General features: G+C 41.2%; 1 protein-coding gene across 3 annotated transcripts; it reads left to right on the top strand.

Annotated features, from left to right (window-relative positions):
* Positions 1-7488: 7488 nt before the first annotated feature.
* LOC117966979 (ORM1-like protein 2) lies at positions 7489-17539 on the top strand. Of its 3 annotated transcripts, none has more exons than XM_034913986.2 (4): positions 7489-7615; positions 11528-11705; positions 13690-13841; positions 15222-17539. In XM_034913986.2, the coding sequence occupies exons 2-4, from the start codon at positions 11532-11534 to the stop codon at positions 15355-15357; spliced, it is 462 nt and encodes a 153-aa protein (XP_034769877.1). In that variant the 5' UTR covers positions 7489-7615; positions 11528-11531; the 3' UTR covers positions 15358-17539. The 3 variants fall into 3 exon arrangements, with proteins under 3 accessions (XP_034769877.1, XP_034769878.1, XP_034769879.1); XM_034913987.2 differs by having other exon boundaries at positions 7490-7615; positions 11531-11705; XM_034913988.2 differs by lacking the exon at positions 7489-7615 and adding an exon at positions 7848-8378 and having other exon boundaries at positions 11531-11705.
* The last annotated feature ends 555 nt before the right edge of the window (positions 17540-18094 follow it).

Below are 18094 nucleotides of genomic sequence, written 5' to 3'. Positions count from 1 at the left end.
CCTGGTTGCTCTGCCCATGACTATGAATACCCGTGACTATGAATACCCGTGACTATGAATACCCGTGACTATGAATACCCGTGACTATGAATACCCGTGACTATGAATAAGTTTTAGTGTTTTACATTCGTCTTCTTCTTTAAATATGTTTATATGAAAACAAGCCTACAAAAAAACACAAAACACAGTCTACTTTTTATTCAATAGAAAAGGAAGGCAGGGGCTATTTTTTGTCAAAGTAATCCAGATCTGTAACGGGTCAAAACAAGCAGAAAGCGATCCCGAATAATTCATTAAATGTAACAGTTTCCTTCTGTGGGGTCCTGGGAAATGGTCTAAAATAAGACCCAGTTCTAATGGACATTTTTAAATGTACAGCAGGGTAATGAAATACTAGTTATTTAGCCTCCCTTTACAGCGATGTCATCTTTTACCTAACCCCAACCCGAACCATTACAGCGATGTAATCTTTTACCAACCCCAACCCGAACCATTACAGCGATGTAATCTTTTACCTAACCCCAACCCGAACCATTACAGCGATGTAATCTTTTACCTAACCCCAACCCGAACCATTACAGCGATGTCATCTTTTACTTCGTGTTTTGAACATTCCTGTTCATGTACAACTTCCCCAATAGGCTGCCTCATCGTTAATTCAACACACACACCAAAAAAAAATCAAGGGTTTTTTTTTTAGTCAGGAATTGGGTTGCTAGATATCCCAAACTATATCAGCAAAAACAGTATCGTATCTACAAAGCGCCGACTAAAGAGGAAGTGAGGACACATTACAGGTCACCAAATATTCCACACTTCAGTTTTGCATATTTTTTTGAAAAGAGGGAAAGAGTTATATAATTAAATTATGATAAGTTACAGCATGTCATTCCTGCATTAAAATGTAACTTCCGGGTTGAGTGGTAAATAATGCTGCCGTTGCAATGTCAGAGAAATTCCATTAAACTTAACAAACTGGCTGAGAAAAAATACTCAGCGCAGTCCCACAGTCCGACTGTCTCGTATAATATGTCATCATTAATTGTCCAAATCTAGATTATTATTATTATTATTATTATTATTATTATTATTATTATTATTATTATTATTGTTATTGTTATTGTTATTGTTATTGTTATTACACCGTGTAACAAATTATTTATTTATTTTTTGGTTCCTGGGTAGTAAGTGTTATTTCCTAATTACTTATGCCTCAAAAGTATAGAACATGGCTATTATTCCCCACAAACTTTGCTTTTGTGACCAGGACAGTGATATTTTCAAATTTACCTATTTCCAATGAAAAAACGGGCGAATTTGTGTCTTTTCGTTCACATAAAGTCAGAAAAAAACAACATATGAATCCAAATTAACATGTATTTATACTAAAGTAATACAAAAATGACTACAAAGGATTTAGAAGTGAGTAGTTTTTCGAGATTTACGATTATACTGTAAATCACTTTCACGAATCAGCCCCCAAATGTAGTCTCCCATCATGTTCTCGTTATACTGTCCTTGGTAGCGGTGTTCAAATTCCAGTATATCCTGGTGGAAGCGCTCGCCTTGCTCCTCCGAGTACGCTCCCATGTTCTCCTTGAATTTATCAAGATGAGCATCAAGGATATGGACTTTGAGGGACATCCTACAGCCCATTGTGCCGTAGTTCTTCACCAGAGTCTCAACCAGCTCCACATAGTTTTCGGCCTTGTGATTGCCCAGGAAGCCCCGAACCACTGCGACAAAGCTGTTCCAAGCCGCTTTCTCCTTACTAGCGAGCTTCTTGGGGAATTCATTGCACTCCAGGATCTTCTTTATCTGTGTTCCGACGAAGACACCTTCTTTGACCTTTGCCTCAGACAGCTTAGGGAAGAAGTCTTGAGGGTACTTGAAGGCTGCTGACTCCTTATCTAGAGCTCTGACAAAGCGAAGTTTCGGGTAAATATAGAAAGAAAAAAGGGAGTGTGTATTTTAGCACTAGTCAACAAGACCATGTACGGAATTAAAATGAATGGACTATAGAATAGTCGGTTTTTTTTTTGTTTTTTGTTTAACAATTTAATTGGTTTAAAAGCAAACAAGATTATTCATAAACTAATGTTAACAGAAAATAAATATAAAAAGAGAATTTCGACAAAAGCTGTCGGGAAGCACTGTCGCTGCTGATTGCTTGTTTCTACGCGCTTTGAAAAGGGAGTCTCGTCTTCCAGAATATCACTTACAATGCGAGCCATCAAAAATAAAAATAAAGTTTATAAAGATGATTTCAGCAATCTAAAACACCACACGAACAATTGTCATGTGACACTTTCTATATTGGCTTGCTAGCTTACAATTGGCTGCTGGTCTGCGGCGGTGCAGCACTGAGCGCTGTGTGACTGTGTCACTGACACTGGCATGCGTATCGGACAGTGTGTCACTGACACTGGCATGCGTATCGGACAGTGTGTCACTGACGCTGGCATGCGTATCGGACAGTGTGTCACTGACGCTGGCATGCGTATCGGACAGTGTGTCACTGACGCTGGCATGCGTATCGGACAGTGTGTCACTGACACTGGCATGCGTATCGGACAGTGTGTCACTGACGCTGGCATGCGTATCGGACAGTGTGTCACTGACGCTGGCATGCGTATCGGACAGTGTGTCACTGACGCTGGCATGCGTATCAGACAGTGTGTCACTGACGCTCGCATGCGTATAGGACAGTGTGTCACTGACGCTGGCATGCGTATCGGACAGTGTGTCACTGACGCACGCATGCGTATCGGACAGTGTGTCACTGACGTTAGCATGCATATCGGACAGCGTGTCACTGACGCTGGCATGCGTATCGGACAGTGTGTCACTGACGCTGGCATGCGTATCAGACAGTGTGTCACTGACGCTCGCATGCGTATCGGACAGTGTGTCACTGACGCTGGCATGCGTATCGGACAGTGTGTCACTGACGCTGGCATGCGTATCGGACAGTGTGTCACTGACGCACGCATGCGTATCGGACAGTGTGTCACTGACGCTGGCATGCGTATCGGACAGCGTGTCACTGACGCTGGCATGCCTATCGGACAGTGTGTCACTGACGCTGGCATGCGTATCGGACAGTGTGTCACTGACGCTCGCATGCGTATCGGACAGTGTGTCACTGACGCTGGCATGCGTATCGGACAGTGTGTCACTGACGCTGGCATGCGTATCGGACAGCGTGTCACTGACGCTGGCATGCGTACCGGACAGTGTGTCACTGACGCTGGCATGCGTATCGGACAGTGTGTCACTGACGCTGGCATGCGTACCGGACAGTGTGTCACTGACGCTGGCATGCGTATCGGACAGTGTGTCACTGACGCTGGCATGCGTATCGGGTGATCAGACGCGAGATGATCCTGTTCAGAGGACTAACTTAATGAAGTATAAGACTAACTTAGTACGCGTGCTCGTCCCACGTTTATACAGCACATTTTAAAACAAAGACATCTCCATTATTCTCTGAAATGACGTCTTTATTTAAACGAAAAGTGAAGGGTTTTGAAGCATTTTGTTCAGTAAGGTTCGCTCGCTGATGCCGAGTCGCATGAAGCGCTTCTCAAGCGAAAGGCACCACTACAATGTAACAGAATACAGAACTATATATAATATTTTAAATTATTATACAATTGTATGTACGTTATATCATTACTTTGTATCGTTGATACACAATATTAAGCAATTATAAATTTTCTAGGTAGACTGAGAATGTACAATTTATATGCGGCACCTTTTTCCTTTTTTCTCATTTATTATGGTTGAGGAACAAAATATTTTGAAGAGACTGCTTTTGTTTTATTCTTAAAAATGTTGCAAAAACTGTAGTAAAGTGCCACACAATACGATACTCCTATATTTAAATAATAATAATAATAATAATAATAATAATAATAATAATAATAATAATAATAATAATAATAAATGCAGGTTTGATGTAGGCCTATTCAATGTAACTGACTGAAACGTCACAGGTATAATTAGTATTATATAAACTACACATTTAGAGCTTCACGTTCAGTGTCCGTGCAGCACTAGGGTACCGGCGAGTTAAAATGTAAGTATGATCCGCTAGTGCGAAATGTGCACAGAAAGACAAGTACAATTAGGCCTATTGATATAGATTATGAATATGGATTTTATATGTGTTTGCCCGAATCACGACTAATGTAGCCTAATAAAAACGTTTTTTATCATTAATAGGCCTATATGTATTATGACTGTATTTGTTTTTTTTAATCAAATGTTTGTAATGACGATGTACAAGATGTCTCAGTTTGTCTTTGCACGTTAAATTGTGAGTTTCCATCCGCACTTGCAGAGGCTTATATGGGTTAGTTCTCATTGTCTGGCTAACTGGTTCCACTTGTTCAGACTAGCTAAACCACTTGCTGTTTGGTACGGTGCACTCAGGACTAATTTAGGACAGAGCTGCAGGATCTGCTAAACCGCTTTTTCGTTGGTATGCTGCAATCGACCCCATGTGAACAACAGCTAGACTCTGTGCTTCTGTACGTGGGAAACGAACTACACAAGGTAACCCGAGGTAAGCAAATAACGTCTCGGGGCTGCGTTCCTGTCACCAGACATCCCGGGGAAACTGAGGTTGTCACAGTTTCAGCCTTAATTTTGTGTCCCGATCGGAAACAGTAAACTTGTTAATCGTCCAGAGTTTGCTATTTTTTTTAAGCACAAAACTGTATCGGCGTCCCCAGAAAGTTATCAGCAGAGTAAATCTCTCTTTTTGTAAATTCAATAGCAGAGTAAATATGTCTTTTTGTACATGTAACACGTGTTGACTAGATGACAATATAAAGGAAATAATGAGTTGCTATGATCTGCAATACATTCCCCCGATGTTTCATTTTAAAACTATTATTGTGTTATTTTATATACTGTTATTTTTGCCTTTAGAGTTGCCACGGCGTCGGTCAAAAATTGTCTAGATGAAGACATTTCTGAGTCAACATAAACTCTTAGGTCTTTTTCATAGATTCCTTCTTCAATTTCAGTATCTCTCATATGATATGTATAATGCACAATTTTATTGCCTGCGGCATGTTCCTACAGATAAATACAAAATAATACTACAACACTTCATTGTTATAATATGTTTTATATGTATCGGTCAATTTGACCGTTCCTAGTCGGAATAGGTATAATTTTTGCAGCTACGTGATTCTTTCTTTGTCAGGGTAATTAGTACATATATTTAGGAAAAGTCAGGAAAGTGCAGCTCCATATCTAAACACACACAACGCAATTGAAATTTCAATTCCAAAAACGGTCAAAATGATTGTTCCTCTAAAATGGCAAGTACATCTGAAAACTTTACTCTGTACATTTCTTATGTCCATCACGTTCGGGCAGTCCTACATTTTAAATAAACTTTTTAATCATGTACCTTTGAGACCGTTTTCAGTTTAACGCAATACAATTTCAGTTAATATGCTTTAACTATAAACAGCTAATGGTCCATTTATCACACAATTAAACTGTTCTGTATCTATGCAGCATGCAGTGTCGGCAGCTTAACTGCAAGCACAGTCTGATCCGCCAGTTTGAAATGTGCTCCATAAAGACATGACATTTATACTTACTTCAATATGTTTGATGCAGTAAAAAGCCATCTTTCTTTTTGCACAGGGATCCATTTACACATTTATCTGAGACTGAATTCCACATATTGGATTAGTAAAGAAGGGTTTATACAGCTATCATTTTAGGATTGAGATCATTAAAAAAAAACTATATGAACATAATTTAGATATTTTATTCAGAAGCATGTAGTCAAAGAAACTACAAAATAATATCGCACAAGTCTACCGGAAGCCTAGAACAGTAGTACAGCGTTTCATGTTAGATTTCGAAATGTCACATTTTTCAATGTGTCAGTTTTTTGTTAAAGTATATGGAAAACTACAAAATAGTAAGTAATTTAATACATTAATGTAACATTATTGAGCAGGTTTCATTCGACTTTATGAAGCAAAATGTGTTGTTGTGTTAAATTTTTGGCCGTAGCTGTAGGTTAGTCCCCATTATCGGTCTAACTTGTTGCACTTGTTCTGATCAGTTAAACCAATTCCCGGGATCATGTGTTTGGTACACTGCAATAAGATTTGCAGGATTTTTTAATCTGCATTTTAGTTCACTTGATGTGGACTAAATCACTTGTACACTGCAACTGACCCCTTGTGTCTTTGTTGAGCAATTCAAGAAGAATCCCAGGGAACGGCACAATCAATAACACACGAGAGAATCTGAGCTGTCACTGAAACTGTTACATCAGGGAGTCACGTAGTCTCCCAATCCAGGGACTACAGTACAATCCTACAAACAGGACCAGTATCTGACACAAGAGACTACGATACAACCCTACAAACAAGACCGGGATCTGACACGAGAAACTATGATACAACACTACAAACAGGACCGGGATCTGAATCGAGAAATTACGATACAACCCTACAAACAGGACCGGGATCTGACACGAGGCACTACGATACAACCCTACAAACAGGACCGGGATCTGACACGAGGCACTACGATACAACCCTACAAACAGGACCGGGATCTGACACGAGGCACTACGATACAACCCTACAAACAGGACCGGGATCTGACACGAGAGACTACGATACAACCCTACAAACAGGACCGGGATCTGACACGAGGCACTACGATACAACCCTACAAACAGGACCGGGATCTGACACGAGGCACTGCGATACAACCCTACAAACAGGAACCGGGATCTGACACGAGAGACTACGATACAACCCTACAAACAGGACCGGGATCTGACACGAGGCACTACGATACAACCCTACAAACAGAACCGGGATCTGACACGAGGCACTACGATACAACCCTACAAACAGGACCGGGATCTGACACGAGGCACTACGATACAACCCTACAAACAGGACCGGGATCTGACACGAGGCACTGCGATACAACCCTACAAACAGGACCGGGATCTGACACGAGGCACTGCGATACAACCCTACAAACAGGAACCGGGATCTGACACGAGGCACTACGATACAACCCTACAAACAGGACCGGGATCTGACACGAGGCACTACGATACAACCCTACAAACAGAACCGGGATCTGACACGAGAAACTACGATGCAACCCTACAAACAGGAACCGGTATCTGACACGAGAAACTACGATACAACCCTACAAACAGAACCGGGATCTGACACGAGGCACTGCGATACAACCCTACAAACAGGAACGGATACTCAGATGCGAGACACTTTTAGAATAAGAATTAAAAAGAAAAAAAAAAGTTTTGAAAAATGTATTTGAAATCCAAAAAATCAAGTTGTAACAACATTTCCAAAGAAAAAAAATTCTACCCAAATATCAGATGCGCCTATTTCCGTGACAGTACGGTAAAATGTGTCTCAATGAGATTACGTAGCCATGACTGAACAATGAAAGCAGAGAAGCTTGCGCGATTGCCATCAGAGTTCACCAACCCGAAAACCAACAGGTTTCTACTACACCAATCAAGTGCAGAGAGGGGCGGGATCAAGGACAGTTCGGACTTCCTGGTTATAGTTCCCAACAGCAGGTAAGGGGAGTGGTTCGGAAGCATCGCATTTTAGATACTTTTCTTTTTGTTAATAGCTATAAAATATATATATATATATGTATATATATCGTATTTAATGTGTGTATACGGTATCTGTTACGCGCGCTTGTCACTGTAAAACACTGAAAGTTCGGCGCAGCATTTTGTAAGATTGCGGTTTCCTGGTGTGGTCGACAGGATCTGAGTTAGACCAAATTCTTACATCATTTCGAAGTAATCCTATTGTTTTCCTTGAACACACAGTTACTATGGACAATAGTTTCTATCTCTCCGTTTAACAGATACGTCCAGACCGCAAACGAACTTTATTTTATCAAGATTATAAAACGCCTGGAAACAGCCCTATTGCTCACTGAGCTTCGTTACTCTTAATGCCGGTAGTTTGTTTGTGCTTATTTTATAAAATGGAGTATGTGTCCTCAAAGTGTGCGGTTTTTATTTTAATAACACCCCTTACTTTGATAAAAAGAAGCGCTCCCTATCCGGGGTACCTGCCGAACCTGTCCTGCTGCAATGCACACCCTTAAACACGAATTGCAAAATACTATCCAAACACCAAATACGATCTGCAGAACCAAAACACAGGCCAGGTGATAACAGTGCCATTGAAACCGGTCCCGGCCAAACGCCACTGTGTGGGAGTGAATCATGACGGAGCGGCTGTTGTGGGAAGTTCGACTGCGATTTCAAAGCTAGGACTGACGTGTTTTATAAGTAAATACAAGGCAGTGGTAACATAATAGTACGTAGCTTTCCATTTCTTTTGGTTTTTTGATGTACAATCACTCTGGCTGTATTGGTTTGTATTGAAGGCTGTGTAAGGTGCTGGTTGTATTGGTTTGTATTGAACGCTGTGTAAGGTGCTGGTTGTATTGGTTTGGTATTGAAGGCTGTGTAAGGTGCTGGTTGTATTGGTTTGTATTGAACGCTGTGTAAGGTGCTGGTTGTATTGGTTTGTATTGAACGCTGTGTAAGGTGCTGGTTGTATTGGTTTGTACAGTGCCTTGCGAAAGTATTCGGCCCCCTTGAACTTTGCGACCTTTTGCCACATTTCAGGCTTCAAACATAAAGATATGAAACTGTAATTTTTTGTGAAGAATCAACAACAAGTGGGACACAATCATGAAGTGGAACGAAATTTATTGGATATTTCAAACTTTTTTAACAAATAAAAAACTGAAAAATTGGGCGTGCAAAATTATTCAGCCCCTTTACTTTCAGTGCAGCAAACTCTCTCCAGAAGTTCAGTGGGGATCTCTGAATGATCCAATGTTGACCTAAATGACTAATGGTGATAAATAGAATCCACCTGTGGTAATCAAGTCTCCGTATAAATGCACCTGCACTGTGATAGTCTCAGAGGTCCGTTTAAAGCGCAGAGAGCATCATGAAGAACAAGGAACACACCAGGCAGGTCCGAGATACTGTTGTGGAGAAGTTTAAAGCCGGATTTGGATACAAAAAGATTTCCCAAGCTTTAAACATCCCAAGGAGCACTGTGCAAGCGATAATATTGAAATGGAAGGAGTATCAGACCACTGCAAATCTACCAAGACCTGGCCGTCCCTCTAAACTTTCAGCTCATACAAGGAGAAGACTGATCAGAGATGCAGCCAAGAGGCCCATGATCACTCTGGATGAACTGCAGAGATCTACAGCTGAGGTGGGAGACTCTGTCCATAGGACAACAATCAGTCGTATACTGCACAAATCTGGCCTTTATGGAAGAGTGGCAAGAAGAAAGCCATTTCTTAAAGATATCCATAAAAAGTGTCGTTTACAGTTTGCCACAAGCCACCTGGGAGACACACCAAACATGTGGAAGAAGGTGCTCTGGTCAGATGAAACCAAAATCGAACTTTTTGGCAACAATGCAAAACTTTATGTTTGGCGTAAAAGCAACACAGCTCATCACCCTGAACACACCATCCCCACTGTCAAACATGGTGGTGGCAGCATCATGGTTTGGGCCTGCTTTTCTTCAGCAGGGACAGGGAAGATGGTTAAAATTGATGGGAAGATGGATGGAGCCAAATACAGGACCATTCTGGAAGAAAACCTGATGGAGTCTGCAAAAGACCTGAGACTGGGACGGAGATTTGTCTTCCAACAAGACAATGATCCAAAACATAAAGCAAAATCTACAATGGAATGGTTCACAAATAAACATATCCAGGTGTTAGAATGGCCAAGTCAAAGTCCAGACCTGAATCCAATCGAGAATCTGTGGAAAGAACTGAAAACTGCTGTTCACAAATGCTCTCCATCCAACCTCACTGAGCTCGAGCTGTTTTGCAAGGAGGAATGGGCAAAAATTTCAGTCTCTCGATGTGCAAAACTGATAGAGACATACCCCAAGCGACTTACAGCTGTAATCGCAGCAAAAGGTGGCGCTACAAAGTATTAACTTAAGGGGGCTGAATAATTTTGCACGCCCAATTTTTCAGTTTTTTATTTGTTAAAAAAGTTTGAAATATCCAATAAATTTCGTTCCACTTCATGATTGTGTCCCACTTGTTGTTGATTCTTCACAAAAAATTACAGTTTCATATCTTTATGTTTGAAGCCTGAAATGTGGCAAAAGGTCGCAAAGTTCAAGGGGGCCGAATACTTTCGCAAGGCACTGTATTGAACGCTGTGTAAGGTGCTGGTTGTATTGGTTTGTATTGAACGCTGTGTGAGGTGCTGGTTGTATTGGTTTGTATTGAACGCTGTGTAAGATGCTGGTTGTATTGGTTTGTATTGAACGCTGTGTAAGGTGCTGGTTGTATTGGTTTGTATTGAACGCTGTGTAAGGTGCTTTCACAGATCAGGAGCTGCTCTTCAGTTCTAGTGACACAAACATATGTTACGTAGGCTGGATCACATGTCTTTATATTAGTAAGCACCATTTAGTGCATGGCAGTGTATTATTACAGCAACAGGAATGGGACAGTTTCAGATCAATAGATTGGACTAGCTGTCTATAGAGACAGTGTGGCTGATCTAACCTGTTATACAAATATATACAGTAGACAACTAGACCTGAAGAGCAGCTCCTCAACTCAGGTGAAAGCACTTTAACACATAGGCATTGCAATCAAGAGACATCTGTATACAATCAAGCATCTGTCTCTCAATAGTCTACATTGCCATTGTAAAATAGAGCAGTCCCCACCACTGCCACTCCCCAGTGTCAGCACCCATTGCTGTTAATATCTGTCTGAATAATCAAATAGTAGTTTATTCAGCTTCTCCCAGCTGCTATAATGATGGGCAAACCAGTCGATGCATAACAAACACTTTACAGGGGTTATAGCTCATTTAAGAATTGTATAAAGAATAATAACTGCCATGCACTTCCATGTACTATTAGGGCTCTCGTGTAGCACGCATGCATATCATTTAAAATACATTTCCCGTACCACACCCAGTGAAAGAAGCTCTGTTTGCAGGCCTGACTTCCAGGTATTCTGTTACAGTTGCACCTCCTAAGTCATTTGACCATGAGAGTGAAGTTCTCAACTCTGCCCTTCAACGCCGTCTTCACTGTTAACCAGCTCAGTCTTCTGGGTCATGTTACTCGCTGAAGGCAGGTCAGTCAATAGGAGAAGCAGCTGGTTGGTTAATGACAGGAAAGAAGTCATTGAAGGGGTGGGGCCAATTTCACCATCCACGTGAAATGATTAAGGAAAGGCAACACCATCTGAAAGTATGGCTTCCAAACAGATTTTTTTTAACCTAATGTAATATCATGTTTAAATAAAAATACCTTACAGTAACAAAAGTATTTGAGACTTGTGTAGTGAATGGAAGGTTAACTCCTGTTAAGATTTTACAAACCAATCAGGTTAGAAGCTCTAGGAACAGGAATGCCATGTGTCAGTGCTCAGTGCCCTGTGTGTGTCCCAGCAGGATGAATGTGGGGGTAGCGCACAGCGAGGTGAACCCCAACACGAGGGTGATGAACAGCCGGGGGATCTGGGTGGCCTACCTCATCCTGGTCGCCGTGCTGCACGTTGTGCTCCTGAGCATCCCCTTCTTCAGCGTGCCGCTGGTGTGGACCCTGACCAACATCATCCACAACCTGGTGAGAGGGGGGGGGGAACTACCACAGGGGGGGTATTCACAGGAATTAACTTGTCTATTGGCACATTCCTATTGTTTCCATGTTTATTGAACCCTAAGTAGGCCAATATGCTCCAGTTATTTACATCTATTTCTGAATGTGACGCCATCTTTAAACAGTCTTCAGTATGTTGTTAACATTGTGAAATGTGATCAGTATTCAAAGTAGAATAATGTATGGGTCAGAATATATTGTAATGTATGGGTCAGAATATATTATCACACTAACATGTACGGGTTGGCAGAGTGGCGCAGCCCAAAACCAACAAGAGATGTGTATTATTGAGTGATAATAATATTTTCTGACCCATACGCTGTTTTATATGTTTCTTAAAACATACAAAAGTGAATAACATTGAAAAACAAACTGCTGCCATTATCACTCTCCCTGCAGCTAACACAGTAAAACAGAGTAGAAATAATACATTCAAAATAAAGACATTGCTCAAAGTCATTTGTCTTTTTTACTGACGAGGTGCAATTGGAAGCTGTTTGTCCAGGTCTGTTTTAGGTATGTGGTGCAGTTCTCTCGTTTTAACTTTCTTCACTGAACACAACTTGTGAGGGTTCTATCGGCACGTGTTTGTTTCCTTGTATTTTCATTGGCTTGCTCTTTTAAAAGGTCTCTGTTTATTGGTCTGACCCTCGTTGTGAGGGTTCCGTCAGCACGTGTTTGTTTCCTTGTATTTTCATTGGCTTGCTCTTTTAAAAGGTCTCTGTTTATTGGTCTGACCCTCGTTGTGAGGGTTCTATCAGCACGTGTTTGTTTCCTTGTATTTTCATTGGCTTGCTCTTTTGAAAGGTCTCTGTTTATTGGTCTGACCCTCGTTGTGAGGGTTCTATCGGCACGTGTTTGTTTCCTTGTATTTTCATTGGCTTGCTCTTTTGAAAGGTCTCTGTTTATTGGTCTGACCCTCGTTGTGAGGGTTCCGTCAGCACGTGTTTGTTTCCTTGTATTTTCATTGGCTTGCTCTTTTAAAAGGTCTCTGTTTATTGGTCTGACCCTCGTTGTGAGGGTTCTATCGGCACGTGTTTGTTTCCTTGTATTTTCATTGGCTTGCTCTTTTGAAAGGTCTCTGTTTATTGGTCTGACCCTCGTTGTGAGGGTTCTATCAGCACGTGTTTGTTTCCTTGTATTTTCTTTGGCTTGCTCTTTTAAAAGGTCTCTGTTTATTGGTCTGACCCTCGTTGTGAGGGTTCTATCAGCACGTGTTTGTTTCCTTGTATTTTCATTGGCTTGCTCTTTTAAAAGGTCTCTGTTTATTGGTCTGATCCTCGTTGTTTCCAAGTTCTCGTCATTGTTTGTTTGAATGTCTTTATTTTGAGTGTTATTTTTTCTCTGTTGTACTGTGCTTGTTGATGAAAAGGTATATTTTTTCAATATAGCGTTCTGTTTCCATGGCAACATAATATATAAAATGATATTGTTAAGGATGGCGCTCACATAAAAAAGTAATGCAGTGACCTCAAACTGACCAGAACTGCACAAGTAAGAATGTGACAATAGAGAAGTTCATTACTGTGAATGCACTGTGATAGTGAAACAACTTCCATAGGAAATATCTCATTTTTGGCCGACACTTGTAGGCAGATCCCCATCTTACAGCCTTGTCCTTTCCTATGGTATTGCATTCAATCTGTCTGGTTCATAGTGGGGTCTCCCCAGTTACTCAAGTACATTGTTTTATTTGAAGCCTGTGTTGAAGAGCTGCTCTTCAGTGCTAGTTGCCTGTTAGACATGTCACATGCTTCCCTAGCTGCCAGTCCAGTTCTGTGCAGTAAACCCAATGGAGACTCCGGCTGATCTAGCCTGCATGTAACACAGGTAGCTAGAACTGAAGTGCAGTAAGAGCCACTCAGAGCGATTGCATATATCACACAAGGGGACAGCCAGTGAAGAGCTGGTCCCTTGCAGCAGCGTGGTGACCGTGGTGTTGTCTGTGCAGGTGATGTACCTGTTCCTGCACACAGTGAAGGGGACTCCCTTTGAGACGCCGGACCAGGGGAAGGCTCGTCTCCTCACTCACTGGGAGCAGATGGACTACGGGGTGCAGTTCACCTCCTCGCGCAAGTTCCTCACCATCTCACCCATCGTGCTGTAAGACACTAACCCTCCTCCCCCAGCTTTATGTGTCGCTATGCATGTTAAAAACACATTCATTTTAAACAGAGCTACTGCACTGGGTTCAAGGATGTTTCCCAGTTTGGGGTCAGTTTCACCCTGCAGGTGTCCAAGGAGTCGGAAGACAGTGTGAAAGCATGGCTTGCAAACAGAGATTCATTGAACCCAATGCCAGTTATCCTGACTTAAAATACAAATGTTCACTATTATGTAATTCTTTCAACACTGCACATTGAGACCTATATAATGAATAGATGTGCATGGTGGAGAGAATGTATGGGACTGTTTTGTTACAGTTACTTTAAAGAGCCATAGCAATAGCCAGGGAGCTCTAAATGAGCCATACAAAAAAAATATATACACATACTATGTGTTGTTCTCAAGAGTATTTCTGTTTCATATTTCAGTGGCCAGTAGTAGCGTGACATCACATAGGGGCTACAATAAGCTTCGAATTCAGAGCTCCCACAGCAACAGCAACGTAGAACAGAAACACATTACTAATGAAATCTGTCATGATAAGTAAATGGTTAATTACATGTGTTCTAAACAGAAAGCACAGTGGATCTTCAGGAGTAATTGATTAGAACCATTGTGTATCCTCTATATTACAACACAAAGGAAGTGTAACATCAAGTAAAACTATAGCTGATTGAAATGTTGCAAGACAATCTCTGTGTCATTAGGGTTCCAAATTCTTGTGATAACATGACACAATTTGAATAAACAAACGTCACGCAGGGTTCACTGACTGTCACAGCAGAGCACATGACTGATTGGGTTGAAATGAAACAGTGGAAGCATCACGTTGACTTTTCATTAAAAACCAGGACCTTAATGAAAGCGTCTGTCATATAACAGCTATAACCGCACTGTAGTTCTCTCTTAATTCAACGGGGAGCCCTGTTCTCGTTTAATGAAATAATTTCTGAATGTTTCACAGCAATATCGATTAGAGACCATTACACTTTTAGTTAGTTCCCACAAGGGCTTTTTGCATTATTAATGTGAGACTAAAGATGGTGAGATCAGTGTGATTATTAGTCTTCAACACCTGAACGAGCTTCCCTGTAATGAAAAACAAAACCGTCAGACTCATTGCAGGTCTGCAGCAATTAACTCAACCAGCCCGTCACAACGTCAGCAGGGAAGCTCGCACAAGTGTAGAAGGTGAGACTAATGATAAATCACTCTGTTGCCTTCAGTTTCACATTGAAGATGCAACGAGAAGCGTCCTGTAAGTGTGTTAAGTAGAGAAAATATTGCACTGAACCAAGCTGAGATCAGACTTATTTTAAATAAAGACTGTGATGAAAAACAGAAACAAAACACTCTCTCTCTCTCTCTCTCTCTCAGTTACATCCTGGCCAGCTTTTACACAAAGTATGATCCCACACACTTCCTGGTGAACACAGGGTCCCTCCTGAGCGTGCTCCTGCCCAAACTACCGCAGTTCCACGGGGTCCGGATCTTCGGGATCAACAAGTACTGAGCCTGCGAGCCCAGGAGGACCCCCAGAGCCTGCTGTCTACTGCCGTGGGACGGGGAGGGGTCTGTGTGAGTAAGGGGGCGTGGATGCATGGATGGATGTATGTATGTTCTCCAAACATGTGTGTGTGTGTGTATCTGTGTGTGTGAGGTCAGGGTTTCGAGCCCCCTGGTTTTAACAGAGAGAGGGGTGGACAGACAGACAGACGGCAGGCTAAACATCTTCACGACACGCACAAGCTGGCGCGACAACGTGGACCGAAACACACAGGAGACGGACACACTCTGAAAAGGGAACACAGTAACAACCACAGATTAGAGGGGTCAACAGTCCCCATGTTTCTTCATGTATTCTCCTCAAGTGTTCACTTCTCATTGTGTACAGACTTGTTTTGGCTACCAAGCTTAGATTCTGTATGATAATGCATCTATACAGACTGCTCGTAATTTAGGCCTTCAGTCATTTTTAAGGAACACTTTTTGCCAATATCTATTTCCTACGTATTAATCATCCTGCTGTGTGTGTAATATTCTGTTTTGAATTCAGTGCGCAACATTAATATGCTTCCCCTCCTGACAGTGTTTGTTGAAGCACTTGTTTCTGGGATAGCTGTAAGCATGGCAAATAATGATTTAAGCAGAAACATCACTAGCGAATCATACGCATACAATATTATACATTGTAGAGAAATGTAGGGGATACCCCTTTAATTTCTGTTTGCTGTGAGAAAATGTATGTTTAATTGTAGCTACAAAACCATTTGAATCTTAGCTGTGTTGTACTTTCATTGGCTATATAGTCTCAAACGTACGTTTTGAAAGAAATCCATGTTACAGAAAACATCTTTAATTTCAAACCTGTTCTCTTTCTCTGCCTTATTCTCGGGTTGTCTGTTTGCACTTCCTGGGTCACCCCAGCAGTGTCATCTGGGTCATGTTACTGGCTGAGAGCATGTCAGTCAACAGGGAAAGCAGCTGGTTGGTTATTGACAGGAAAGAAGAGAGTTGGGGACAATTATTCCCTCCAGGTGACCAGGCAAGTGCAACACTAACTGAAAGCATGGCTTGCAAACAGAGATTTCTTTACCCAGGTGTTGTACAAGATGGGTTAAAATAAAAAAATAAAATAAAAAAAACCATGTTTGCTATAACTGCACATTTGAGTCGTACATAGTAAATCAAAATGTACGACAGGTAAGATTTATGAAGTCATTTTGATAGCTTCAATCACTTTAAGAGCAGTGCTAGCCTTAGGAGAAATCCTTGTATTTGCCATGTAATACATTAACTCGGTGACATATATTCAGGGCATAAGTTGTGATGCGTGATGCAGTGTGATGCGGCTCACTCTGCTGGCTGTGATGCAGTGTGATGCGGCTCACTCTGCTGGCTGTGATGCAGTGTGATGCGGCTCACTCTGCTGGCTGTGATGCAGTGTGATGCGGCTCACTCTGCTGGCTGTGATGCAGTGTGATGCGGCTCACTCTGCTGGCTGTGATGCAGTGTGATGTTCCTCACTCTGCTGGCTGTGATGCAGTGTGATGCGGCTCACTCTGCTGGCTGTGATGCAGTGTGATGCGGCTCACTCTGCTGGCTGTGATGCAGTGTGATGTTCCTCACTCTGCTGGCTGTGATGCAGCTCACTCTGCTGGCTGTGATGCGGCTCAGTCTGTATTTGGTGCCTTTATTTTGATTACGACACTATCTTAACAATCGAGTCTGCATCACAGCACTTCATTTTAAACTTAGTTGGCAGAACAAAAAAGCAACACCTGTTATTGTTACAAACCTTTTCTGTGGGTTAAAGAAAAAAATTAACTTTATAAAATAGATATAAAATGGTAATGTGCTGAGGCATATTTTCCAGTCATTATTATTTTGTTTAGAATATGTACAATTATATGCTTTTGGTTTCTACTTCTTAAACATTTCCAATTTAACTGACATTTCCAATTTAACTGACAAATATAATTATTTGACTTGAAATTAGATGGAATTGCCAACAGTGGATTTGCTTAGTTTTGATTAGTGAAATGAATCAATAAAAATCTTTGAATTGCTTTTTGAGGTTTGAGTTTTATTAAGCATGAAATAATGTAAAAACTTGACTTACTATTTGTATTTATTTTTGTTAACATTATGTATTTGTGCCGAAATGGAAACCAAATAAAATGATGTGAAGAGTTTATACCGATTCCAGAGTTATCTGTTCCCAGCATCGAAGATGGATCCAAATACACTGAAGCCTGCAACTGATCTTTAAAGGGTATTTATTAGAATATTAGAATTATATAAAATGGATTGTGGCTGCAGTCTCTTCGGGGCGTCACATGTACATAGCCAGAGTTGCGCGTTGCTTTCTTTATTTGTTGGGCAGGAGTAGAAAAAAATTACCTTTCTGTTTCTTTATTGAGAGCGGAGTCTATTAAAAAGCTGATATCTGAGGGGGGCGTTAATTCTAAGTAATACAGTGTGTGTGTGATTATATATATATATATATATTATGTGTGCAAAAGTATGAGAAAAACAGAAAGTACGGATTAGAGGAGAAACCTCAAAATGGAGCGAGGTAACCAGTGGTGTACCACAGGGATCAGTATTAGGTCCTCTGCTATTCCTAATCTACATTAATGATTTAGATTCTGGTATAGTAAGCAAACTTGTTAAATTTGCAGACGACACAAAAATAGGAGGAGTGGCAAACACTGTTGCAGCAGCAAAGGTCATTCAAAATGATCTAG

The sequence above is a fragment of the Acipenser ruthenus genome, chromosome 42 (genome assembly GCF_902713425.1).
Source record: "Acipenser ruthenus chromosome 42, fAciRut3.2 maternal haplotype, whole genome shotgun sequence".
Taxonomy (NCBI): Eukaryota; Metazoa; Chordata; class Actinopteri; order Acipenseriformes; family Acipenseridae; genus Acipenser; species Acipenser ruthenus.
The sequence above is the reverse complement of the archived record's forward strand: the minus strand, read 5'-3'. Positions and strand labels throughout refer to the sequence as shown.

Coding starts and splice junctions, on each gene's coding strand:
- LOC117966979 (XM_034913986.2), top strand. CDS start 11,532: ATGAATGTGGGGGTAGCGCACAGCGAGGTGAACCCCAACACGAGGGTG. Junction 11,706..13,689: donor CCAACATCATCCACAACCTG/GTGAGAGGGGGG, acceptor TTGTCTGTGCAG/GTGATGTACCTGTTCCTGCA. Junction 13,842..15,221: donor ACCATCTCACCCATCGTGCT/GTAAGACACTAA, acceptor TCTCTCTCTCAG/TTACATCCTGGCCAGCTTTT.